Raw genomic sequence first — 26,650 nt, 5'->3', positions numbered from 1 at the left:
TCTACCATCATCAATATGTTTAGTTACAGCCTCAAAAAATTCAATGAGGCTTGTAAAGCATGACCTGCCTTTAACAAAGCCATGCTGACTATTCCTAATCATATTATGCCTCTCCAAATGTTCATAAATCCTGCCTCTCAGGATCTTTTCCATCAACTTACCAACCACTGAAGTAAGATTCACTGGTCTATAATTACTTGGGCTATCTCTACTCCCTTTCTTGAATAATGGAACAACATTTGCAACCCTCCAATCCTCCGGAATCTCTCCCTTCCCCATTGATGATGCAAAGATCATCACCAGAGGCTCAGCAATCTCTTCCCTTGCCTCCTACAGTAGCCTGGGGTACATCTCAGCCAGACCTGGTGTCTTATTCAACTTGATGCTTTCCAAAAGCTCCAGCAGATCCTCTTTCTTAGTATCTACATGCTCAAGCTTTTCAGTCTGCTGTAAGTGATCCCTACAATTGCCAAGATCCTTTTCCACAGTGAATGCTGAAGCAAAGTACTTGTCTTATCCTCCTGCTCTTCACATACTTGTAGAATACCTTGGGGTTTTCCTTAATCATGCCTGCCAAGGCCTTCTCATGGCTCCTTCTGGCTCTCCTAATTTCTTTCTTGAGCTCCTTCCTGCTAGCCTTATAATCTTTTTGCTCTCTATCATTGCCTAGCTTTTTGAACCTTTCGTAAGCTCTTCTTTTCTTCTTGACTTAGATCTATAACAGCCTTTGTACACCACGGTTCCTGTACCCTACTATCCTTTCCCTGTCTCATTGGAACATACCTCTGCAGAACTCCACGCAAATATCCCCTGAACATTTGCCACATTTCTTCCATACATTTCCATACATACTTACATCTGTTTCCAATTTATGCTTCCAAGCAAGTCCTAAGACTAGATAAGGAGAATCCAATTGAATAATAAAACAAAAAAATTATACTTGTTCATTTACTTACGAGAAAAATGATCCAATGTTATGTTTAAAGTATGTGAACTTCCGGGGTAATACCTTCTATAAAACCTATTGGAGTCAGGTGTTCCAATCAATGAGATGAGATTGGAGATGCGGGTGCCCTGCCCTTTATATAAAAAAAAAGACACACAAACTCAGGTTACTGACAGAGCCTGCTCTTCTCATGAAAGATCTGTTTATGCGCACCATGTCTCGACTAAAACAACTTACAGAGGACCTTAGAAGAAGAATTGTAGAGGTGCATGAAGATGGAAAAGGCTACAAAAGCATTTCTAAAGATCTGAGTGTTCATCAGTCCACAAGAAGAGAAGTTGTCTACAAATGGAGGAAACTCAGTATTGTTACTATTCTCCCTAGGAGGGGGTGTCCTGCAAACATCATGTCAAGAGCACAACGTGCAATGCTGAGGAAGTGAAAAAGGACCCAAGGGTAACAGCAAAAGTCCTGCAGAAATCACAAGAACTTACTAAAGCCATGTAACCATTGTAAGAAAAACACTGAACAAGAATTGTGTTCATGGCAGGACAGCATGGAGGAAACCATTGCTCTCCAAATAAAAACATTGCTGCACATCTCAAGTTTGCCGAAGATCACCTAGATGTTCTATAACGCTTCTGGGATGATGTTCTGCAGATAGATGAGACAAAAGTTGAACTTTTTGGCAGAAATGCAAATTGCTATGTTTGGAGGAAAAGGGACACTGCACACCAACACCAAAACCTCATCCCAACTGTGAAGCATGGTGGAAGCAGCATCATGGTTTGGGGCTGCTTTGCTGCCTCAGAGTCTGGACAGCTTGCAATCATTGAGGGAACAATGAATTCAAAATTGTATCAAGTCATTTTACAGGAGAATGTCAGGGTAGCAATCTGTCACGTGAAGCTTAATAGAAGTTGGATAACACAACAAGACAATGATCTGAAAGACAATAGTAAATCAACAATGGAATGGTTTAAACAGAAGAAAATTATGTTTTGGAATGGCCAAGTCAAAGTCTTGACCTTAATCATATAGAAATGTGGAAAGACGTGAAGCAAACAGTTCATGAAAAGAATCCCGCTGACATCCCAGTGTTGAAGCAGTTCTGTAAAGAGGAATGGCCTAAAATTCCTCCAAGCTGATGTGCAGGATTGATCAGTGACTGGAAACATTTGGTTGAAATTATTGTTGTGCAAGTGTGTCACACCAGTTACTGAAAACAAAGGCTCACCTACTTTTTCCAACAAATGCATGTAATATTGGATCATTTTTCTCAATAAATAAATGGACAAATATAATGTTTTTTGCACTATTTAATTGTGTTCTCTTCATCAATTTTTAGGACTTGCGTGAAGATCTGATCACATTTTAGGTCCTGTTTGAGCAGAAATAGAGAAAATTCTACAGGTTCACAAACTTTCTAGCACCATTGTATGACCGTTGGTATTGTGTTTTACATTTTGGCCCCGGAAGAACAGTGTTTCGTTTGACTGTATTCATGGATATTCATGTAGGGTTGACTGATAATAAACTTTATCTTTAGCTTTATTGAGAAGCCATCATATATGCAACATAATGGAGAATATTGTGCAATGCTACTGGTATAGAATTGAAAAATAACTATCTTTAGCTTTATTGAGAAGCCATCATATATGCAACATAATGGAGAATATTGTGCAATGCTACTGGTATAGAATTGAAAAATAACAATTTCATGATGAATGAAAAGTGACTGAGTTTTTAAAGTAATTTTTGAAACATGCTAATTACAGTAGACTGGGTGAAGTAGATTGAACAGGGATTGTATATCAGCTCTGGAAAAGAATGGTGTAGGGAATCGCATTTGAAGATAAACTAAAATGTCAGCTAACTCACCACCAAAGCCCCAAAGCCTGTCCACCATATACAAGGCAGTGGCCAGGGTTATAAAACCATAAGATATAGGAGTAGAATTTGGCCCAATGAGTCTGCTCCACAATTGCTGATGAATATTCCTCTCGTCCCCAATCTCCTTGCTTCTCCCCATATCCCTTCATGCCCAGACTAATCAAGAATCTATCAACCTCTGCCTTAAATATACATAAAGACTTGGACTCCAGAGCTACCTGTGGCAACAAATTCCACAGATTCACCACTTGCTGGCTAAAGAAATTCCTCCTTGTCTTTGTTCTAAAAGGACACCCCTCTTCTGTTGCTGTGTCCTCTGGTCTTAGACTCTCCTGCCATAGGAAACATCCTCTCCACATCCACTCTCAAGACACTTTTCCATTCGATAGGTTTCAATGAGGTCACCCCTCATTCTTCTGATTTCTAGTGGATACAGGCCCAGAGCCATCAAACACTCTTCATATGACAAGCCATTCAATCCTGGAACCATTTTTGTGAACCTCCTTTGAACCCTCTCCAGTTTCATCACATCCTTTCTAAGAAAAGGGGCCAGAAATTGTTTACTGTACTCCCAAGTGAGGCCTCGCTAGTGGTTTATAAAGTCTCAAAATTACATCCTTGCTTTTATATCCTAATCCTCTTGAAATGAATGCTAACATTCCATTTGCCTTCCTTACCACAGACTCAACCTGCAGATTAACCTTTAGGGAATCCTGCACAATGACTCCCAAGTCCCTTTGTGCATCATTTTTTTGTATTTTCTGTCCATTTTGAAAATTAGTCGGTCCTTTCATTTGTCCTAACAAAGTGCATAACCATACACTTCCTGACACTACATTCCATCTGCCATTTCTTTACCCATTCTCCTAATTTGTCTGTCCTTCTGTAGTCTCTACTTCCACAAAACTACCTGCCCCTCCATGTGTCTTCATATCATCTGCAAACTTTGCAACAAAGCTATCAATTCTATCATCCAAATCAATGACATATAACATAAAAAGAATCAGTCCCTACACAGACCCCTGTGGGACACCACTGTTTATCAGCAGCCAATCAGAAAAGGTTCCCTTTATTCCCACTCCTTGCCTCCTGCCAATCAGCCATTGTTTTATCCCCATTAGAATCTTTCCTGTAATACCACAGGCTCATAGCTTGTTAAGCTGTCTCATGTGTGGCATCTTGTCAAAGGCTTGCTGAAAATCCAAGTACACAACATCACCCGATTCTCCTTTCTCTATCCTGCTTGTTATTTCCTCAAAGAATTCCAACAGATTTGTCAGGCAAGATTTTCCCTTGAGGAAACCATGCTGACTACGGCCTATTTTATCATGTGCCTCCAAGTACCCTGAGACCTCATCCTTAATGATCGATTCCAACATCTTCCCAACCACTGCGGTCAGGCTAACTGGCCATCCTTTCTTCTGCCTCTCTCCCTTCTTGAAGAGTGGAGTGACATTTGCAATTGTCCAGTCTTCTAGAACCATTTCCGAATTTGGTGATTCTTGAAAGATCATTACTAATGTCTCTACAGTCTTTACAAGCACCTTTTTTGGGACCCTGGGGTATACAGTATCTGGTCCAGGTAACTTATTCACCTTCAGACTTTTTAATTTCCCAAGAAACTCCTCACAAGTAATGATAACTTCACACTTCATAATCCCTGACATCAGGCACTTCCTCCATACCTCCTTCTATGGTGAAGACTGATGCAAAATACTTACTCAGTTTATCCACTGTTTACTTGTTCTCCCATTACTACCTCTCCAATATTGTTTTCTAGTGGTCTGATATCCACTCTGGCCTCTCTGTTACACTTTATGTATCTGAAGAATCTTTTGGTATCCTCTTTAATGTTATAGGCTAGCTTACTTTCATATTCCATCTTTCCCTACTTAAATGGCTTTTAGTTGCCTTCTGTTGGTTTTAAAAAGCTTTCCAGTCCTTTAACTTCCCACTAATACTTGCTCTATTATAAACCGTTTCTGTTTTTTATGTTGGCTTTGACTTCTCTTGTTAGCCACAATCGTATCATCTTGCCTTTAGAACTTCCTCTTTGGGGTGTATGTATCCTGTGCCTTCCAAATTGCTTCCAGAAATTCCAGCTATTGCTGTTCTGCTGTCATCCCTGCCAGTGTTCTTTTCCAATCAATTCTTGCCAACTTCTCTCTCATGCCTCTGTAATTCCCTTTACTTCTCTGTAATACTGATACATCTGACTTTAGCTTCTCCTACTTAAATTTCAGGGTGAATGCGATCATATTATAAAGTTCATATTATAATTACTTGTCCCGAAGGATTTTTTATTTTAACCTTAACCTCTTTAATCAATTCTGGTTAATTGCACATCACCAGTGGGCTCAGCCGTGAGCTGCTCTAAAAAGCCATCTCCTAGGCACTCGAGAAGTTCCCTCTCATGTATTCTACCACCAACCTGGTTTTCCCAATCAACCTGCATATTGGAGTCCCCAGTGACAGTTGTAACATTGCCCCTTTGCCATGCACTTTCTATCTTCCATTGTAATTTGCAGGCCACATCCTTACTACTGTTTGGGGGTCTCCCATCGTGGTCTTTTTACGCTTGCAGTTCTTTAGCTCTATCCACAATGGTTCAACACCTTCTGACTATACGTCACCTCTTTCTAATGATTTGATTTCATTTTCTACCAACAGAGCAATGCCACCCCCCTCTGCCTTCCTGCCTGTCCTTTTGATATAATGTGTATCCTTGGACATTAAGCTCCCATCTATAATCGTTCAGCCATGCTTCAGTGATGCCCACAACATCATATATGTCAACCTGCAACTGTGCTACAAATTCATCTACCTTATTCCATATACACATTCAAATATTTTTAATTTTGTCCACTTTTTATGTTGCAACTCACCTTGTTGACTGCAATTTTGCCCTATCAACAGCCACTCCTCACTACACATTGCCTTTCTTTGTAAACTAGCTACTTCATCTTCTGCACTATCATCTGCATTTCTGCCTTTATGATGAAGAAAGTTGATCTAACAAAGCTTAGGATGCTCAGCATCATCTATTCAAAGGATTCAAAGCACATTTATACATCTTGAGATTTGTCTGCTCACAGGCAGCCACAAAGCAAGAAACCCAAATAACCCATTTTTTAAAAAATCCTAAACGCTCTGCTCTGATTAAATAATTTCAGAAAAATAATTTTAGCTACTGTGGAGATTCTAAGCTTTATTAGAAAGCTGTCACCTTAATGGAAAAGATCAGCAGACATTACACTTTATCTCTTAGTTTTGGTCTAGTGTTAAATGTATGCCATTTTTAAAGTAGGTTACAAAGATAACCATAAAGCTTTCATTAAATGCTTGTAAGTTTTCAAACATTGTGAATTCACGTGTTTTATTGTGATGATATAACAGAAAACAACTCTTCAAATTTCCACTTAAGATGAAGAGTAAAGATTAGTTAGCTGAATTTCAGTCATAAAGTCATGGGGTCACCAGCATGAAACAGCTTGTACAGCCCATGGAATACCTGGAGGAACCCCTAGCTGTCACAGGGGAATGTGTAAGCATCACACAGACTGTGCCAGAGTTCAGGATGGAAGCTGAGTGGCAGCCATTCTGCGCCATTGTGCTGTGCTGTACTGTTCTACACGGAGTCACTATAAAGTGACCAATATCTGAGAAATTTCACAGCATTAAGTGTTTGGTTTCCCTTGCTGCACATTGCTGATATATTGAACAGTTGCTCACATCAGGTACTACTTAGTTGGATGAAAAACTCTGAAATTCGTTATTTTTCTTTCATTCTTTGCCATTTATGACTTGTATGCTACAAAACTTACATAATTTTATTTTTGTTTTTTAATCTGTTGAAGGCTTCAGTGCAACTGGCAGTTAAACCAAATCTTGCATGGATACCAACACATTGTGAAACAGGTAATGTGCAAAATAATAGCTTCCGTTGTGTAATAAAAATTTAGAGGTTGCTATAAATTGCCTCTAGACAATAAAATATATTCAATTATGATTTACCTTACTAAATCAGGAGGAGAAATAGATTTCTTTCTAAAAGTCAACATTTTGCTAATATTATGAAGACTGGCAGTAACAGAAATTTTAAAGGGCATCATCATTTATTGAACAAAGACATGTTGAGCTGAAGTATTTCTTTGCCTGCATTTAGTTTTGCCTGCTGTGCTTTCAACATTGTTGCATCGAAAACTTCAGATGTGAAGAATGTTCAATGTTGGGACTGTTTCCATGTTCAGTGTTGTGAAGTAAATGGAAAAGTCTGGAGTCATGGATTTGTATAAGTCGGGAATAGGCTCCTTGGCATCGTGTCCATGCTGGCATTTTTGCCCATCAACACTAAACCCTTTTGTCCCTATTAGAACCATGTGTCTTGCCTATTCAAGTGCCTGTCTAAATGCCTTTTAAATGTTCTGATTTAATTTGTTTCCTTCATCTCCAAAAGCGAGTTTTAGGTATCAATTGCTCTGTGTAGAAAAACTCTCTCCTGAAATTTTTTAAAACTGCTTCCACTACCTTAAAATTATGCCCTCTTGTTTTTGAAACTCTTACTGTGGGGGAGAAAAATGACTATTTATGCCACTTATAACTTTTGTACCTCTATCAAGTCTCCTTTTATCCCAGGGAAGATAAACTTGGCCTATCCACTCTCTGCCAGTAACTAAAATCTACCAATCCAGACAACATTGTGTTGAATGCAGGCTAGCTGCATTCTTCCTATAGTGCAATGAACAGAACTTTTCACAGTACTCTATGCAAACTAACCAATATTTTATAAATTTCAACATAAATCCCAGCTTTTATATTTTTGACTTCACTTGTGAAGGGAAGTATGCCATTTGCCTCCCAATGCTTTCTTTGTCATCCTATAAATCTGCAAAGCCACTTTCTGGAAACTGGACAGAACCCTAAGGTCCTTTTGTTCATCAACATTCCTTGCTCCTTGCCTTTCACTATACCTGTTCTATCGTTTCACTTCTCAAAGAAGGATTAAATTCCACCTGCAAGTGCTCTGTCTATTTCCATCTGTCACCCTGGAGAATCTTTCCCTCTATCCAGAACAGCATTACTGAACAACAGACCTGTTCATCATGTCTCCTGCAATCATATCCAAGTTGTTATCTATCACAAACAGCAAAGCTCTCAGTACTAATCCCTATAGCACACCACTAGTCACAGACTTCCAATCAGAAAAACACCAATGCACTCTGAATCCTATCATTATGTTAATGTGGGATCCAGTTAACCAGATCCTTATCCTTTGGAACAGCCTAGTTTTGCAGTTCCTTATCAAATACATACTAACGTACTTGGTCCTTGTTAAGTGACTTAAGGCGCAGCAGCGTTGTGTTTAGTACAATTGTTATTAAAGCACCAGGCACCCAGGTTCAATTCTCGGTGTTATCTGTAAGAAGTTTGTACATTTTCTGGGTGCTCTGGTTTCCTCCCACATTCCAAAGACATGGGGGTTAGACTGTTAATTGGTCCTATGGGTGTAATTCGGCGGCACAGGCTCATTGTGTATTGTATCTCTAAATAACTAAATTAAATCCATACAGGTATATTCTTCAACATAAGATTTTGCAGATGCTGGAATTCAGAGTAACACATACAGAATGTTGGAAGAACTTGACAGGTCAGGCAGCATCAATGGAAAGGAATAAAACATTGACGTTTTGGGCCAAGATCCTTTATCGGGACTGGAAAGGAAGGGTGGAGATGCCCCTTTCTCAACTGTGTATTCCTTTCCAGAGAGCCTTCCTGACCTGCTGAGTTCATCGTGCATTTTGTATGTGTTACTCAGGTATGTTCTTCCTTTGCAAAAGAAGGGAAATGGAGATAGTCATGGAAGCGTAGACCGGTAAGGCTCGCATTAATATTAAGAAAGCTGTTGGAGAGGAGTTTTAGGGATAGCGTTGAACATTTGGATAAGAATGGGTTAATTGAGGACAGTCAGCATGACTTACACATTAATGAATTTTTCAAAGCGGTGAAGCGAGTGATCGATGAAGGTAGAGCAGTGGATGTTGTCTGTCAGGATTTTAGTGTCCCTCAGGGTGGACTCATTGAGAAGATTGAAATGCATAGGATCCGTGGTGATTTGGCCTTTCGAATTCAGAAATGGCTTGCCCATAGAATACAGAAGGTAGTGTTATGGGGATTATTCTGGCTTCAGTTGTATGACAAGTGATGTCCCACAGTGATCAGTTCTGGGATCTCTGCTGTTTGTGATGACTTGGATGAGAGAGTAGGTGGGTGGATTAGAAAGTCTGCAGATGACACAGATTGGTGGTATTGTAGATAATGTAGAAGATTGCCAAAGTTTACAGCGGGATATAGATCAGTTGCAGACATGAGCAGAGAAATGGTATCAGGAGTATTGCATTAATTTCTGGTTGCCCTAAAAAAAGAAGGATGTGGAGGCTATTGTGAGGATGCACGGGATATATTCGATGATGCTACCTGTAATGGAGGGAATTTACTTTAAGAGATTGGATTAACAAGGGTTGTGGAGCCAGATACAGTAGAATGTTTTAGACGTGTGTGAATATGCAGAGAATGGAGAGAATAAGGCCATGTGCAGGTGGAAGGAATTGAGTGATAGTAGCTTAATTAGTTTGGTACAACATTAGGGACCAGAAAAGCTTTTCCTGTGCTGTGCTCTACTGTTCTATGTTCCTCAACATCAAATACCCTGCCTTCATCAACCTTTTTTGGATAACACTTCAAAAACTCCACCAAATTGATCAAAGGCAGAACTTTCCTCCAATAAAGCACTTTGACTATTAACACTCAGATTCTGCCTTGGCAAGTGCACTTAATCCTCTTTTCAATAATTTCCATACCATTATCATAAGGCCTGGCTTGTCCCTGCTGCCCAGAAATACACCGATTTCCATTTACTTCACTGGGACACATCACATGGCCTCTACAGTATTGTGCTTGCAGTAAGACCATAGGATATCAGAGCAGAAGTAGGCCATTTGGCTCATCGAGTCTGCTCCACTATTCACTCATGGGCTGATCCAATTTTTCCAGTCTTTCCCACTCCCCTGCCTTCTCCCCATACCCTTTAAAGCCCTGGCTAATCACGAACCTATCTATCTGCCTTAAATGCACCCAATGACTTGGCCTCCACACCTGCTCGTGGCAACAAATTCCACAAATTTACCACCCTCTGACTAATTTCTCCCCAATATAATCAACTAAGGACAAATTAAAACCATAGACACAGCAGTAGACCAAAATCTCCTTTGTGTCTACTTATTACTCAGTAAGATCATGGTTGATCCTGTGCCTTAATCCACATTTCCATCTATTTTGCTTGTCCTAAGATACTTGAAGTCCAAAGGTATCGGCACATCTCAACTTGAATATACTCGATGTCTGCGCATTCTTGGTCTTTTGAGGTTAAAAATTCCAAACACCTTCAACCCTCTGTGCCAAAGAAATTTCTCCTTGTCTCTATCCTAAATGGCATCCCTCCTCCCTTAGTTGAGGGATGACGGATGTCATTTAGGATGGAGACAAGGAGGAATTTCTTCCATGCACCATAATTTTGTGCTCTGCAACTGGTGTTGCATTTTACTATGTGGTGTATTCCTTCTCAGAACGTGTATGTCTTCACGAGTTGTTCCAGACTCCACTGTGTACAAGTTCATCTTATTCAATCTCTCCGACTCTCATCACTCTAGAAATCACAGTACTATGTCCACTTTGCACTGACTCAGATAAGTTTATATTTTTGGTTCAGTGTTGATAAGCGCATATTACTTTAAATGAGACCTCACAAGAGGTCATTCTTGGCAAGGTTTTTTTGTCTCTTGTATTCCAAAGCTCCTTGCAGTAAAGACTATTTTGCCATTTAATTGCTGTGTACTTGCATGTCATGAGGCATCAAAAAATGATCCAACAAAACTACATTTTGTCTAATATTAAAAAGGTTTCTGCATTTTCATTCTCTCAGCTCAATGTATACCTCACTGTTTCCCACATCATATTTGATCTGTCACCTTGCCCAGTTGTCTGTCAGAATTCTCTGCCTTCTCCACACTGCAGCTTTGTAGGGTTGACAAATGTTGCACTCTTATCATACAAGCTATTAATGTAAAATAGCTGAGGGCACAGAATCTGTTCCTGTAACATTTCCACCCCATTGTTGAATATGGACCAAAGAATAAGAAAAACATAGGTTTAAATATTCTTGTTAGAAACACTTGGGGTTCAGCTTTTGACGATTTTGAAACAATTAACCAGTATAACAAGTTATTATGAGATTCTTTACAGTTCCCTTTGGTTCGCTATTCATATTTAATCCAGATCAAAATTTGGGACTTTAGCAGTGTTTTATGCATGAACAAATGTACAGTATGTATGATTTTTAAAAGAAAAGTCTTTTTGTTCAAATAAGTAACTGTATTTAGTCAAGTATGTGAATTGGTTTGAAGGTGTGAATCTATTTTCAGGCTCATCGTTTAACTCCAGGATATTTCAGGCCAGACAGATCACTGTGAGCATGTTATGTTAGCATCAGAAGCATAGCGACACTTGGGGCCCTGCCTCCAGCTGATCCTCAGACAGTGTTAACACAGAGGATGCATGTCATGTTTTGATGTATCTGTGACTAATAACTCTAATCTAATCTAATTAGGCAATCTGCTAATCTCCATTTGCAGTTTGGGTAAATATGAAAGGAAGGTAATCCTGGGATTTGATTTTGTTCTGGAACTGAGGCCATAATCTGCTTGAGGTTTAACACGATGTCCACATAGCCACAGCAATTAATGAGAAATCGATTGACTAATTGTTTATTCCTCTCCAGAGACTGCAACAATCCACTGATCTGGTTAGCTTTATGCTGGAGTTTAAAACTGTTCTGGTAAGTAAAACTGCAGGTGAAACTTAAAGCTAGAACTCCACGAAACAATATACTTTCAATGAACTGTATGCATTATACAGAAATAGCTCAAGTTTATAATACTGGCTTTTGAGCTCTGATAATAAATACTTGTCTTCTTTAGCACTTTTTAAATACTACTCTAAAATCTTTTATTCTAAAGTATTCATAAGCTTCGAGGTCAGTGGTTCCCTGCCTGGGATCCACGGACTCCTTGGATAACAGCAGGGGACCATGGCATATAAAAGATTGGGAATCTGTGCTCGAGGTTTAAAAGACAAAAAAGGCTGATAATATTCCCAAGGTGCAATCAAGTGATCATAGTGGTAGATAATGTTTGGATTTTAATACTCTTTCAAAATGGAACTAGCTAGTATGATTGCACCTACTTTGGCTCAAACTGAACAGGCAGTCAGGACATACATTATTTTTCAAGAATCATTTGGAGGAAATTTTGGAAAAGCAAAAGGCTGTTGCTGCCATTTAAAGTTCAGTACCTGATAAACCATACCGTGCAGTGATTTTGCTTAATAACCATAATTTATTATTTGTTTTTAGTTCATACAACACAAAGATTGATCACACATTTTCAAACAAAAATCATTAATTATTTAGTTTCACAACTCTTATTTATTAAGTTTCATGACTTTTCAAAACTTACTATTCATGTTAATTTATTACCTGCTCTAGAAGAACATGCCCAGAGCTTGATGTGGCAATTTCTTCTCCAAGTTCCTGCTATAGGGTCTTCTAAGATAGTTATTCTCTGGACTATGAGACGTGGTGCGAGTGGTCCAGTAGAGTGGGGAGTTCAGGATTTGGCTCATAGAGGCTTCGGCGAGGAGAGACAGAGGCTGTAGGTAGATTTTTTTTCATTTAATTTTTCTTCCTTGTTTTCTTTTTGCACAGTTAGAGCAGTGGGGATGCCAGGACAGATAGTGAAATGCTTTTGTGCAGGATGTGGTTGTCAGTTCACCTCTCGGGTGCCAGGGTCTGCAACATTTCTGAAAGTCTCCACGATATCCTGAAAAGGAAGGATGAGCAGCCAGAAGTCGTGGTACATATTGGTACCAACGACGTAGGCAGAACAAGGGAGGAGGTCCTGAAAAAGTAAGACAGGGAGTTAGGAAGTTTGCCGGGAAGCAGGACCTCCAGGGTAGTAGTCTCAGGATTGCTGCCTGTGCCACGTGACAGTGAGTATAGGAATAGAATGAGGTGGCAGATAAATTCATGGCTGAAGAGTAGGAGCAGGGGGCAAGGAGTCAGATTTCTGGATAATTGGAACCTCTTCTGTGGTGGGTGTGACCTATACAAAAGGGGCGGGTTGCACTTGAATCTGAGGGGGCATCAATATTCTTGCGGGCAAATTTATGAGAGCTATTGGAAGTGGTTTAAACTAATATGGCAGTGGAATGGGAACCGGTATGATAGAGCTGAGGATAAGCCAGCAGGTTTTCAAGTAGATGATGGATGTAACATGAATGTTAGGAAGGACAAGCCAATGATTGGGTACAAATGCAGACAGAGCAAAGAGTTAAATTGTACCACAGACACAAAATTCAAAAGGGTGAACAATACAGGTCTGAGGGTGCTGTATTTAAATACGCATAGCATTTGGGATAAGGTGGATGAACTCGCTGCGCAATTAAGAGATTGGGTGTTGTGTAATAATTATTAGGGAGCTTAATGTAAAGGAACTCTTCGGAGGCAGTGATCATAATATGATTAAATTCATACTGCAATTTGAGAGGGAGAAACCTAACTCACATGTATCAGTATCGCAGTGGAATAAAGGGAATTACAGAGGCATGAGAGAGGAGCCTGCTCGGGTGTATTTGAGGAGGCTGCTGGTGAGGATAACAGCAGAGAAGAGGTGGCTGAAGTTTCTGGAGATAGTTCATAAGGTCCAGGATAGACATGTCCCACAGAAGTAGTTCTCAAATGTCAGAGGTAGGCAACCATGGCTGGCAAGGGAAGTTAGGGACTGCATAATGGCCAAGAAAAGGGCATATAAGGTAGCAGAAGTGATTGGGAAGTTGGATGACTGGAAAGCTTTTAAAATCTAACAAAAGGCAACTGAAAAAGCTATAAGAAGGGAAAAGATAAAACATGAGGGCAAACTGGTCAATAATATAATGCAGGATATGAAAAGTTTTCTTCAATTATACAAAGAGTAAAAGGGAGGTGAGAGTTGATGTTGGACCACTGGAAAATGATGCCAGTGAGGTACTAATGGGGGATAAAGAAATGGCAGATGAACTTAATGGGTACTTTGCATTGGTTATTATTGTGGAAGACATTAGCAGTGTGCTGGAGGTCTGTGAGTGCCATTGCTATTAAAAAGAAAAAAGTGCTTGGCAAACTCAAAGGTCTTAAGGTGGATAAACCAAATGGACCAGATGGACTTCATCCCAGAGTCCTGAGAGGGGTTGTTGAAGAGATAACGGATACATTGATTATGATCTTTAAAGAATCACTTGATTCTAGTCTGGTCCTGGAGGACTGGAGGATTGCAAGTGTCACTCCGCCTTTTAAGAAGGGAGGAAGCCAAAAGAAAGGAAATTATAGTCCCGTGAGCCGAAACTCAGTGTTTGGGAAAATATTGGAGTCTATTTTTAAGGATGAGGTTTCGAGGTGCTTGGAGATGAATGATAAAATAAGTCAGAGTCAACATGTTTTCTGTAAATGGAAATCTTGCATTACAAGTTTGTTAGAATTCTTTGAGGAAGGAATAAGCCGGTTAGACAAAGGAAAGGCAGTAGGTGTCATTTACTTGGATTTTCAGAAGGCATTTGATAAGGAGCCTCACATGAGGCTGTTGCACGGAGCGACTGAGGAGAACCCAAGTGCAGGACACAAGCATGGAGATTGAGTGGGGATGCTGGTGCAGACATGAACATTGAGCAGCAAACAGGAGAAATTTTGACACAGAACTCTGAAATGGAGTCTTGACGTGGAAATGGGGTTTTCATAGAATATCTTGAGACTGGAGCTGAACTTAGAGCTAACGGTCCTAAGTGGTCGGGAAATGAGGTTATCATATGGGAATAGACCAATGAACTGGCCACCAGTGGTTGTGACGCCGGGGTTCTTGTACTGCAGTTCTTGAGGAAACCAGGTGTGCTGTCATCAAAGCGAATTAGAATCAATTTGGAAATTAATGGTCAGAACCATGGCACAATCAACGGAAATTAGGAGCAAGGTAGGGAATCAACGATCAGGACCATGACAGTACCCCCCCCAACAGGAGCCTCTAGGCGATCCACCAGGCTTGTCCGGATGGCCCCGATGGAAATCCCAGACGATGGAAGGGTCCAGGATGAAGGAGCAGGGAATCCAGGCACGTTCTTTTGGGCCACATCCCTCCCAATCGACCAGGTATTGGAGGCCCCTGCCTTGGAGGTGCACATCCAGTAACCGTCGGACAGTGTACGCTGGGTGGTCGTCAACGATCCGAATGGGTGGAGGGGTTTTAGCTGGAGGGCACAAAGGGCTGACAGATACCAGTTTCAATTGGGAAATGTGGAATATAGGATGGATGTGCATAGATCTAGGCAGTTTGAGTCGGACTGCCATGGGGTTGATAATACTCTCAATCTTGAAAGGTCCCAGGAAGTGAGGAGCGAGTTTCTTGAGCTTGTTCCTGATGTCTTTAGAAGAGAGCCAAACCTTCTGCCCAAGGGAGACATTCCAGTTGCGGTGCTGACCAGGGAGTTGCGGGCGTACTCTACCCAAGCGAGTCGGTAGTCGATGCAGGGACGTAGTGAGCTATCCTTCTTTCACACAAAGAAGAACCCTGCGGCCACCAGGGAGGATGAAGATCAGATAATGCCCACCGCGAGATATTCACTGATGTAACCCTCCATTGCTTCTCTCTCTAGCTGGGACAAGTTATACAGCCGACTGGTGGGCAGAGGAGCTCCGGGGAGAAGGTCAATAGCACAATCGTATGGTCAGTGTGGAGGCAGGGAAAGGGCCCGTTGCTTACTAAACACTTGTCCCAGGTCGTGGTACTCCGCTGGAACCCTAGACAAGTCAGGGATTCTGCGGCAGACAAGGTCATGGTTGTTTTTACAGGGGAAAGGGCCAACTGTAGACAAGTGGAGTGACAAAATGAACTCCAGCTGGCCAGCTTCCCAGTGGACCAATCAATGTGGGGATTATGGTGGCTTAACCAGGGGTGCCCAAGAACTATAGGAGCTTGAGGAGAGGAAATTAGGTTAAATTGTACCTGTTCCTGATGGTTCCCAGAGAGAAGCAAAGACAGTGGTGGAGTACAGTGAGTGACTCGGGCCAGAATTCATCCGTCCAGTGCCCGGGCTTCCAGAGGGGCACTCAGCGGCTCCCGAGGAATTCTGACCTTGTCTTCATCCAACAGATTTTTCTCGGCACTGGAGTCCGAGGCGGACAGAGACAGGGACTGCTGGTGGTAGCTTACAGTTCTTGGATCTGCATCCAGGTTTGGGAGACAGAAGGAAATGTTGTCTGACTCACAAGGGTCCCCCTTTCTACTGGTGAGCCCTCCCTTTTGGCAGAAGGGAACAGGTAGCATGAAAATGGCCAGACTGAGTGCAATAGAGACAACCCCCTGCTCTGAATCTCCGGAATCGCTCTGTGGGAGAAAGACGTTTCCGTCCCAGCTGCATTGGGTCCTCTCCCAGACTGGTGGAAACAGCCAGACCCCGGGAGGAGGAGAGAGGCTCGGGCTGGGAGAAGATGTGCCGTGTGGTGGCCAAAGGTGTAGGATGACCAGTCCCCTCTCTCTGACATTCTCAGAGTCGGTTATCCAGCCTGGTGGCTAGGGAGATCAATGAATCCAGGTTGTTAGTGACATCCCTAGCCGCCAACTCATCCTTTACCATGTCACAGAGGCCTTGCCGAAATACCTCCTGGAGTGCCTCATCATTCTACCCCGAGTCAGCCGCTAGCATCCGGAACTCCGTGGAGTATTCGGCCCTGATGGAGGGTGAGTAGATGCTTAGCGTCAGGTGTCTGGCTGATTATCTCAAATCGCGGTGGCCCACTCTAAGGCACTTCCTCGCAACAACCCCGTGATGTAAACTATCTTTGATCTGTCCCTGGTGTACGTGTATGGCTGCTGCTCGAACACCAAGGAGGAGCATTGCGGCAGAAAGGCCCGGCACTTCCCCAGATCCCCAGCGTAGGGTTCTGGTTCAGGTACGAGCGGCTCTCTTAGCGGTCGTGTTGTCGACGCACAGAGCGTAGCCACTACAGGCTGTCCGGGCTGGTTAAAGAGTGTTCCCGAAGTGGACAGGGTAAGATGAGCGGATATTAGGAGCAAGTTAGGGAATCAACGATTGGTACCATGACAGAGACTGCTGAACAAAATAAAATTCTATGGCATGACGGGAAAGATACTGGCAAGGATAGAGGAATGGCTGACAGGCAGGAGGCAGCGCGTGGGAATTGCAGACTGTCACCAGAAACAAGGTTGTGATAGTAAGTGATTTTAACTTTACACATATTAATTGAGACTCCTGTACAGAAAAAGGACTGGATGGGATAGAGTTTGTCAAATATGTTCAGGAAGATTTCTTTAATCAATGCATAGGTCCCAACAAGAAGGAGTGCGATACTACATTTTCTTTTGGGGATGAAACAAGGCAGATGATAGAATGTTGTGTAAGGGAACACTTTGCGTCTCGTGATCATAATGCCATTAGTTTCAAAATAATTATAGAGCAGGATAGCTCTGGTCCTTGAGTTGATAATCTAAATTGGAGAATGGCCAATTTGGATGACATCAAAAAGGATCTGACAAGTGTGGATTGGATTCTGGCAGTGGTGTACTTGTAAATGGGAACCTTTCAAAAGTGAAATTCTGAGAGTACAGAGTTTATATGTTTCTGTCAGATTAAAAGACAAGGATAACAGGATTAGGGAACCTTTGTTTTCGAGAGATGTTAAGGCCCTGGTTAAGAAGAAGATACATAGCAAATATAGGCAGGAAGGAAAAATTGAGGTACTTGAGTATAAGAAATGTTAAGAGAACACTTAAGAAGGAAATCAGGTGGGCTAAAAGTGGTGTTGAGTTTGCTCTGGAAGATTAGGTGGAGGAGAATCGCAAGGGCTTCTGCAGATAAATAAGAGCAAAGGGTAGTAAGGGACAAAGTTGGTCCTCTGGAAGATCAGTGGTTATTTGTGCATGGAGCTGAAAGAGATAGGGGAGACCTTAATTGGATTTTTGCATCAATGTTTACTTGAGAGATGGACACAGAGCTAAAAGATGTGAAGCAATATAGCAGGGAGGTCTTGGATTGTTTTCAGATTACAGAGGAGGGGGTTTGTTGTCGTAAGGCAAATTAAGGTGAAAAGATTCGCAGGGCCTGGCAAGGTGTTCGCTCAAACCTTGTCCAGAAATTGCAGGGGCCCTAACAGAGATATTTAAAACATTTTTAGCAATGGGTGAGGTGCCAGAGGATTGGAGGGTAGCTAATGTAGTTCTGTTGTTTAAGAAGGGCTCTAAGAATAAGCCATGAAATTATAGGCTGCAAACACGAGGAAATCTGCAGATGCTGAAAATTCAAACAACAACACACACAAAATGCTGGTGGGACACAGCAGGCCAGGCAGCATCTATAGGGATGGAGAATGGTGAAGGGGAGGAGGGCATTACCGGAAGTTCAAAAAATCCATGTTCATGCCATCAGGTTGGAGACAACCTAGACGGAATATAAAGTGTTCTTCCTCCAATTGGAGTGTGGCCTCATTGCGACAGTAGAGGAGGCCTTGGATTGACATATCAGAATGGGAAGTGGAATTAAACTGGGTGGCCACTGGGAGATCCCGCTGCTTCTGGTGGATGGAGCATAGGTGCTTGGCGAAGCCACCTACCAATATACATCAGTTGCACCTATACACAGAAAGCCACACTGGGAGCACTGGACACAGTACAAGACCCCAGCAGACTCACAGGTGACGTGTTGCCTCACCTGTAAGGAGTCTTTGGGGCCCTGAATGGTGGTGAGGGAGAAGGTGTAGCACTTGTTCTGCTTACAAGGATAAGTGCCAGGAGGGAGATCGGTGGGGAGGGATGAATGGACAAGGAAGTCGCTTAGGGAGCAATCCCTGTGAAAAAGAATAAGGCGGGGGGGAGGGAAGGATGTGCTTGGTGCTGGGATCCCGTTGGAGATGGTGGAACTTGTGGAGAATTGCGCACTGGACTCGAAGGCTGGTGGGGTGGTAGGTGAGGACATGAGGAAACCTATTCCTGGTAGGGTGGGAGGAGGATGAGATAAGAGCAGACGTGTGTGAAATGGAAGAGATGCGGTTGAAGGTAGCGTACAGAATTTGTACTGCTTTATCTTTCATTGTGGTCACTTCTTCCTCTGATGGTATCCTGGTCCGTCCAGAAGGATCAGAAATGCTTTGAAAAGTTGTAAACATCTTTGAAAAAGGCCTTTCAACAGTAAATCACACTTTACGTGAAGTTTATGTTCTGGTTGTTTTTCTAAACCTTGCAGAATCCAATCAGGATTTGTTAAACAAAAGGTAACTAACTGAAAACACCATCCGTTCCTTAAGGCAAGAATGATACGGATTGAACAAGCTTTGAAACTACTGCTAACTCGTGTGCTTTTGTATGTTAACCTTGTTCCTTTGTTTGGAACTTCATTTGCACTGTGAGTAATGCCACATGTGGAAGGTGCAATGATTATAGCTCTTGCACTGGCAACAGTGTTTGACAATTTTGTCTTATGCAATTTTATTTTTTACTTCAATACTATCAACCCAGAAACCATTACACATATGAAAGATTGTTTCAGAAATAAGATGGGTCAAGAATCATACTAAAAATAATTTGGCATGTCTTCTTCAGGTGCTGCTTAAATTAAAATTGGAGGTACATACAGTTCCCTGCTTTGATGAAAACACTCCCCTGAGGCTGCTGGTGAATTTGCAGCCCTTTATTCTTTTGCATGTTAAAATCACATATCCTTCCTAAATCTCATTCATCCTAAATGTTTTTAGTCAAATTTCTTGCCTTTCGAACTACCAGTGAGCTGCCACATGCATTCGGTACTGCCACCTTAACCGGAAGGTTTAAGATGGCGTCACTGAACGCGTGTGTGAAGTTGTTGCTTATTGCAACAAGCAACGTGGTCTGCAGTATGAATGTCAAGACCTTTGTAGAATAGTGACAGACCCTTGCATTAAAGTTTTCAAAATCCTAGCCTAATAAGCAGTAGAGGCTGTCCGCCATGTTGAGCACCTTCTCAGCTGTGGCAGAAGCTGCTTTGATTTTCATCAGCCACTTTAGAACTCACAGGAGTGGAGTGAAAACACCAACCCTGATGGTATTATTTAAGAATTTGATGAAATAAATGAAGTCTCTTGAGATATTTTACAGTGGTCTATATAACAGCATATTGTTAGTTCTACCCTTCTAGTTTTTATTTTTCAGTGCTTTTTTTAGTTATTAAATTTAGAAGGCTTTCAGCTGTTTCATAGGTTGAAAGGTGTGCTGTCTTGTGTGAAATGGGACCTCTCCTGCCTGTTTATATTTCCAAGTTCAGTTGTTACAAGATGTGTCATCTAGTCGACAGATCAAGAACTGAAGTCACTTAATTTTCCAAGTTTCAATGCCAGAACAAAGACTAGTTTGCATTCTAGTACTCTGATTGAAGATCCAGCAAGCTACTACAGGGGGTAACTTTCCTTACACTTGTCTGCATTAAATTCCTTCTGCCATTTTCAGTCAAGTATTCCTACATAATGACTGCTCACCTTGGCTCTTCTTTCTTGGAAAGCAGCAACCAGATACAATCTTGTTCAACAAATGTTTCATGCTGTTACCTCCCCCCCCCACCAAGCCCAAGCATGGTTTAAATCATCAAAACTTTCATTTTATTTTGAGAGTTAGTGCTTGTGCTGTTGACCTGACCTGAGAAATCAACCTTGAAGTGCATCCAGTGGCTGCTGCGTTTTGCAAAATTAATGATCTTAACTCCTGTAGTGTCCATGTTATACTGCAGTTCATTATAATGGCAGATTGTCTTTTCTACAGAAATTACCTGGTAAATATGAGATCATTGTTGAACCATAATTTCTCCTTTTTTTTCAGGAAATTGCATTAAGAAACAAACATGACCTGCAAAGTCCTCCACCTCCACAGTATTATGAACAGCTTATAAAAGAGATTGAAAATTTAGGTTGGGATAAGTAAGTTATGATTTCTTTTTGTTCTATGAATAATGAATTTGCATGAGTTTGAGTCCATAGAATTTACAGTACTATTCTAAAAATTATATTAATTTAAATATCTTTGAGGATATTGGGCACAGCAAGATTTGTAAGTTTCTCATGTGTGCTGCTAATTGCCAGCTGACCTGTGTCTTTCAAGATGGTACTTGAACCATCGATCTTCACCGTTTTCTGAATGCATATTGTTTGGCCTTTGGATGGCCCCTGGTGGTTCAGGAGCTGTATTGCTTGAGGGCTAAAACTTAATTTTCTTGCTACTATCTTTCCTATGCTATTGGAACCAAGTAGAGACTTAATCAAAATCTTTCCATTTGATTAAATACCCCAATACAGTCTATCTTGGTAAATGAATCTAGACTAAAGGAGCTAATAAAGCCAGAGGCAGATAATTTCACTTCTAAACACAGGAGATTCTGCAGATATTGGAAATCTAGAGCAACAGACACAAAATGCAAGGGGAACTCAGCAGATCAGGCATCATCTGTGAAAATAAATAAGCAAACAAAGTTCTGGGCTGGGACCCTTCAACAGGAATGGAAAGGAAGAGGGAAGAAGCCAGAATAAGGAGGTGGAGGGAGGGGAGGAAGTACAAGCTGGCAAGTAGTAAGTGGAATCAAGTGGGGGAGAGGGGGGATGAAATGTGAAGTCAGGAGGAGATGGGTAAAAAGAGTAAAGCTGGAGAAGAAGGAATCTGATAGGACAGGTGCGTGAACTATTGGAGCAAGGGAAGGAGGAGGGATATCGGGGGAAGGTGAGAGGAATGTGAGGAGAAGAGATGAGGTGGGGGGCAGAGTGGGGAATGGAAGGAGAGTGAGGGGGAAATTACTGAAAGATGGAGAAACCTCAGGTTGGAGCCTACCCAGGTGAAATGAGGTGTTACTCCTCCAGGCCGAGAGTGGTCTCATCGTGGGAGTAGAGGAGGCTATGGAGTGACATTTCAGAATGGGAGTGGTGAGCCACCAGGAGATGCTACTTTTTGTGGATAGAGCAAAGGTACCTGGCAAAGTGGTCCCCCAATCTGTGTCGGGTCTCCCCAATGCTGAGGAGGCTGCACAGGAGCACCGGATATGGTAGACAGCCCCAGCAGATACACAGGTGATATGTTGTCTCACCTGGAAGGACTGTTTACGGCCTCGAATGGAGGTGAGGAGGAAGTGAATGGGCAGGTGCAGAACTTCTGCTTGCAGGAATAAGTGGCAAGTGGAGGATTAATGGGGGGAAGGACGAAGAGACAAGGGAATCATGGAGGGAGCAGAGAGTGGAGAATTGAGGGGGGGTGGGGTGAAGGTGTGAGCGGTGGAGGAAGAAGAAGAAGAATAGCCCTTGGCAGTGGAGTTATCGGGGCACCCGTCATGACGGTGTTTCTGTAGCAAGCTATTCTTGTTTTTACGAGGCCAAAACTCGTACCACTAGCTCGACACTCAACCCGACTTAGATTCGAACTCAGGAACCTTCGCTCTGAAGTCCGGCACTGATAATATTGCGCCACCAAGCGAGACAGTGGTGGTAGGCTCCCACTGAATATGGCGAATGGAGAATGATGTGGTGGGTGAAGACAAAAAGAACTCTATCCTTTTTAAGATGGTGTGAAGATGGGGTGAGGGCAGCATCAAGGGTGGAGGAAGGGAAACCCCATTCTTTAAATAGGGAAGACATCTCTGTTCATAATTTCATTTGTATAGTAGTTTAGTCCACTTCACAGTTCGACTGGACATATTCATTGCTACACAAGTAATTTATGGATTCTATATTAAACTTTTCAATGTAGATTTAGATATACGCTTGTTTATTAAGGCTAAAGAAAGATGTGGAACAACAGTGAGTAAATGGGCCTATTCTAGTTCTAGCACCTCTTCAGATTTGCTGATTTGCACTTGGCGACCATTGTTCAAATTTGTCTGTGGCATTTTAAATGATTAAAGTTGCTTTAGAATGACTTTGCTACCTGTGCAATTCATAATTTTAGCAATGAAATCAATGCTGATCTTTCGATGTAGATTATCGGAGGTGTAAAGACTGGGAGAAACCCTGTATGTGTCTTCTTCCAGAAGGGAACAGCACATGTAATGTCCTATATCAGTGGTTGACAAATAGTTCAGACTCACCTCCTGCCTTTGTTGCTGCAGTTACAGTCATAGGTGTTCATTCCACCTGCAATTGCTGCTCCGTGAGGGAAACAAAAACAAATGATTAGAGCTACTTGTCCACTATCATTATCACTCTTAATTCATGAGGCATTATCTACCTTTGCCTTGAACTTGATGGCTGTCTTCACACTGCTATCATCAGGTAGTGGGTATAGAAGCCTTAGGTTCCACACCACCAGGTTCAGCAAAGGTTATTATCCCACAGCTATCAGGCTCCTGAACCAGTGTGGATCACTTCAATCACCACCAGTCTGAAATGATACTACAATCGGCACACTCACTTTCAAGGACTCATTACAACTTATGTTCTCAGTATTATTTTTTATTAGCATGGTTTTCTTCTTTTGCACATTAGTTATTTTTATCTGTCTTTGTATGTGGATGATAACATACAAAGTTAAATTAGTGTAACTTTATGGTAGATTTTCAAGAAAAAATAGCTTTTACAAAAACAAGTACTATAGTTTTAAAAGTTGGGTAATAGTAACTAAACTTTTTTCAATGTACTTCATAAATAATAATACTTTAATATTTAAGTGAGTTAAAAACTTGAATGTGCCCGAATTTCACCATTTTGGGTTTGTCCCCCCACCCAGACTCTGTAACTTTGTCTTCAGAATAAAGTAATAATAAGTATTAAATTCATGAAACTTTTAGTAAGTATTTTCTCACAAGAACTTTTAAAACACATGTCAAATTCATGTGAGTTATTTTGTATGCAAATTGTAAACTTTAATGACAAGGAACTGCTGTTCCCAACACTTCTGTATTACCAACACGCAACACATTTTAAAGACCAAGCAAGTTTTTTCCAACAACTGCTTATGTAGTTGCCATGGAAATGAGAAGTGACAAGGGGAGCATTGGCTGTCATGGCAGAAGACTGACATTTTGACATCTAGAAATGTGAGTAATTTAAAGATGTATATCTCCTTATCAGAGAGTATGTTTATTATGTGTCATTACCAAATGAGTTACTATTTGAGTGTTTTAACTGAGAAACAAATAACTTCACTTTATTTCTGTATATTTAAGTTACATTTTCAAGCTAGCTATCCAGTCGAGTTAGCAAGTATGAGACCTAGCCAACATTTTTTTAAAAGGGAGAAATGCCTTTACCATCACATGCCATTACCATCAAATATGTGGCAGTGAAGTTGTTGAGCTAGTTCCAAAATTATCAGCAGTCTGATCAAAAAAAAAACCAGAAGCACAATTAAAGAAGACTCGGTGAAATATCAGCAGTACATTGAAAGAGAGAGATACAAAAGAGAGGCAGACAGGAAAACTTAGGATCATCTCACAGTTACCAAAGCACAAACAGAGACTGGAGAGATGATGGTGCGGATTTAATCAAAGAAACAAAAGGGGGCTGATAAGAAAACGCAGGCAGAGAATACCCCATCAGAACCTCCAGCTGGCCAGCAACAAAAACAGAATGGCCCCCATCTTCGAGAGGTTTCACCTGTGCTTTCTGACAGATCTAACATCGTGAAACGCCTCAAAGGAGAGGCCGGAAAAAAATGAGAACAAACAGAACTGAAGTATATTTATTAAAAACCATTTTATTTGCAGGGTTAACTTTGAAATTTTTGTTATTTCATTTTAAATTAAATTCAGTATTTTGGTGATGTGATGGTAATGACACACATCCATGAAAAGCCCGCAAAAATGCCTTAAAATCTAAAAGTTCTCTTAAAGATTGATGAATGCCAAGATCTGGTCTTCATTCCAGAGCCTAAAATGAAGGTTATAACATAAACAAACCAGAGATTCAAGAAACTTTAGTTTTCAGAATTTCATGTAGTGAAAAGGGCTTCTAATTGACGAATCACCCTTATGTATAATTTTCGTAAAACTTTTTGTATTTCTTTTTTCCCTGTAAATGATGACAAGAAAATGAATCATGAGGTATTATATGGTAACATATATGTGCTTTGATAATTTTCTTCGAACTTTTGAGGGTGGTCACGCCCAAAGTATGAAAAACCATCGGGGAAATTGAGAAGAGTAGGCAGGTTTCTGCTTTGCCCATTTCCCGTGCTAACAGGTACAATTGAAGTCAGAAGTTTACATACACCTAGGTTGAAGTAATTAAAACTCATTGTTTAACCACTCCACAGACTTCATATTAACAAGCTATAGTTTTGGCAAGACGTTGAGGACATCTATTTTGTGTATGACATGAGTAATTTTTCCAGCAATTGTTTACAGATTATTTCACTTTTAATTGACTATATCACAATTCCAGTGGGTCAGACTGGAATCAAAAGAAACAAAAGAAACAAACAAAATCAAAAGAAGTCAGCCGAGATGTCAGAAAAAATAATTGTGGACCTCCACAAGTCTGGTTCATCCTTGGGAGCATTTCCAAATGCCTGAAGGTACCACGTTAATCTGCACAAACAATAGTATGCAAGTATTAACACTATGGGACCACGCTGCTTTCATACCGCTCAGGAAGGAGACGCATTCTGTCTCCTAGAGATGAATGTACTTTGGCGCGAAAAGTGCAAATTAATCCCAGAACAACAGCAAAGGACCTTGTGAAGATGCTGGAGGAAACAGGTAGACAAGTATCTATATCCACAGTAAAATAAATCTTATATCGACATAACCTGAATGGCTGCTCAGTAAGGAAGAAGCCACTGCTCCATGGGGACAAAGATTTCTTTTTAGAGAAATGTCCTCTGGTCTGATGAAACAAAAATTGAACTGTGGCCATAATGACCATTGTTATGTTTGGAAGAAAAAGGGTGAGGCTTGCAAGCCAAAGAACACCATCCCAACCATGAAGCATGGTGGTGGCAGCATCATGTTGTGGGGGTGCTTTGCTGCAGGAGGGACTGGTGCACTTCACAAAATAGATGACATCAAGAGCAAGGAAAAGTATGTGGATATATTGAAGCAACATCTCAAGACATCAGCCAGGAATTTAAAGCTTGGTCACAAATGGCTCTTCCAAATGGACAATGACCCCAAGCAAACCTCCAAAGTTGTGGCAAAATTGCTCAAGGACAACAAAGTCAAGGTATTGGAATGGCCGTCACAAATCCCTGACATCAATCCGATAGAAAATTTGTGGACAGAACTGAAAAAGCGAGTGTGAGCAAGGAGGCCTACAAACCTGACTCGGTTACACCAGTTCTGTCTGGAGGAATGGAACAAAATTCCAGCAACTTAATTGTGAGAAGCTTCTGGAAGGCTACCCAAAACGTTTGACCCAAGCTAAACAATTTAAAGGCAACACTACCAAATATTAACAAAGTGTATGTAAACTTCTGACCCACTGGGAATGTGATGAAAGAAATAAAAGCCGAAATAAATCATTCTCTCTACTATTATTCTGACATTTTCACATTCTTAAAATAAAGTAGTGATCGTAACTGACCTAAGACAGGGAATGTTTTCTAGGATTAAATGTCAGGAATTGTGAAAAACTGAGTTTAAATGTATTTGGCCAAGGTGTATGTAAACTTCTGACTCCAGCTGTACATACGCCCTTGGATACTGTAGAGATGGATGGTCTTT

At 41.2% G+C, this 26,650-nt stretch overlaps 1 protein-coding gene across 2 annotated transcripts in view; it reads left to right on the top strand.

Annotated features, from left to right (window-relative positions):
- Nucleotides 1-26,650, top strand: part of fancl (FA complementation group L) — a 63,686-nt gene that overhangs the window by 17,446 nt on the left and 19,590 nt on the right. For both annotated transcript variants that reach the window (XM_059985991.1, XM_059985992.1), the window contains 3 exons: nucleotides 6,697-6,757; nucleotides 11,673-11,729; nucleotides 20,833-20,930. In XM_059985991.1, coding sequence (XP_059841974.1) covers nucleotides 6,697-6,757; nucleotides 11,673-11,729; nucleotides 20,833-20,930 — 216 coding nt within the window. The remainder of the gene's footprint in view (nucleotides 1-6,696; nucleotides 6,758-11,672; nucleotides 11,730-20,832; nucleotides 20,931-26,650) is intronic.

The sequence above is a fragment of the Hypanus sabinus genome, chromosome 12, assembly GCF_030144855.1.
Source record: "Hypanus sabinus isolate sHypSab1 chromosome 12, sHypSab1.hap1, whole genome shotgun sequence".
NCBI classification, from domain to species: domain Eukaryota; kingdom Metazoa; phylum Chordata; class Chondrichthyes; order Myliobatiformes; family Dasyatidae; genus Hypanus; species Hypanus sabinus.
The sequence above is the reverse complement of the archived record's forward strand: the minus strand, read 5'-3'. Positions and strand labels throughout refer to the sequence as shown.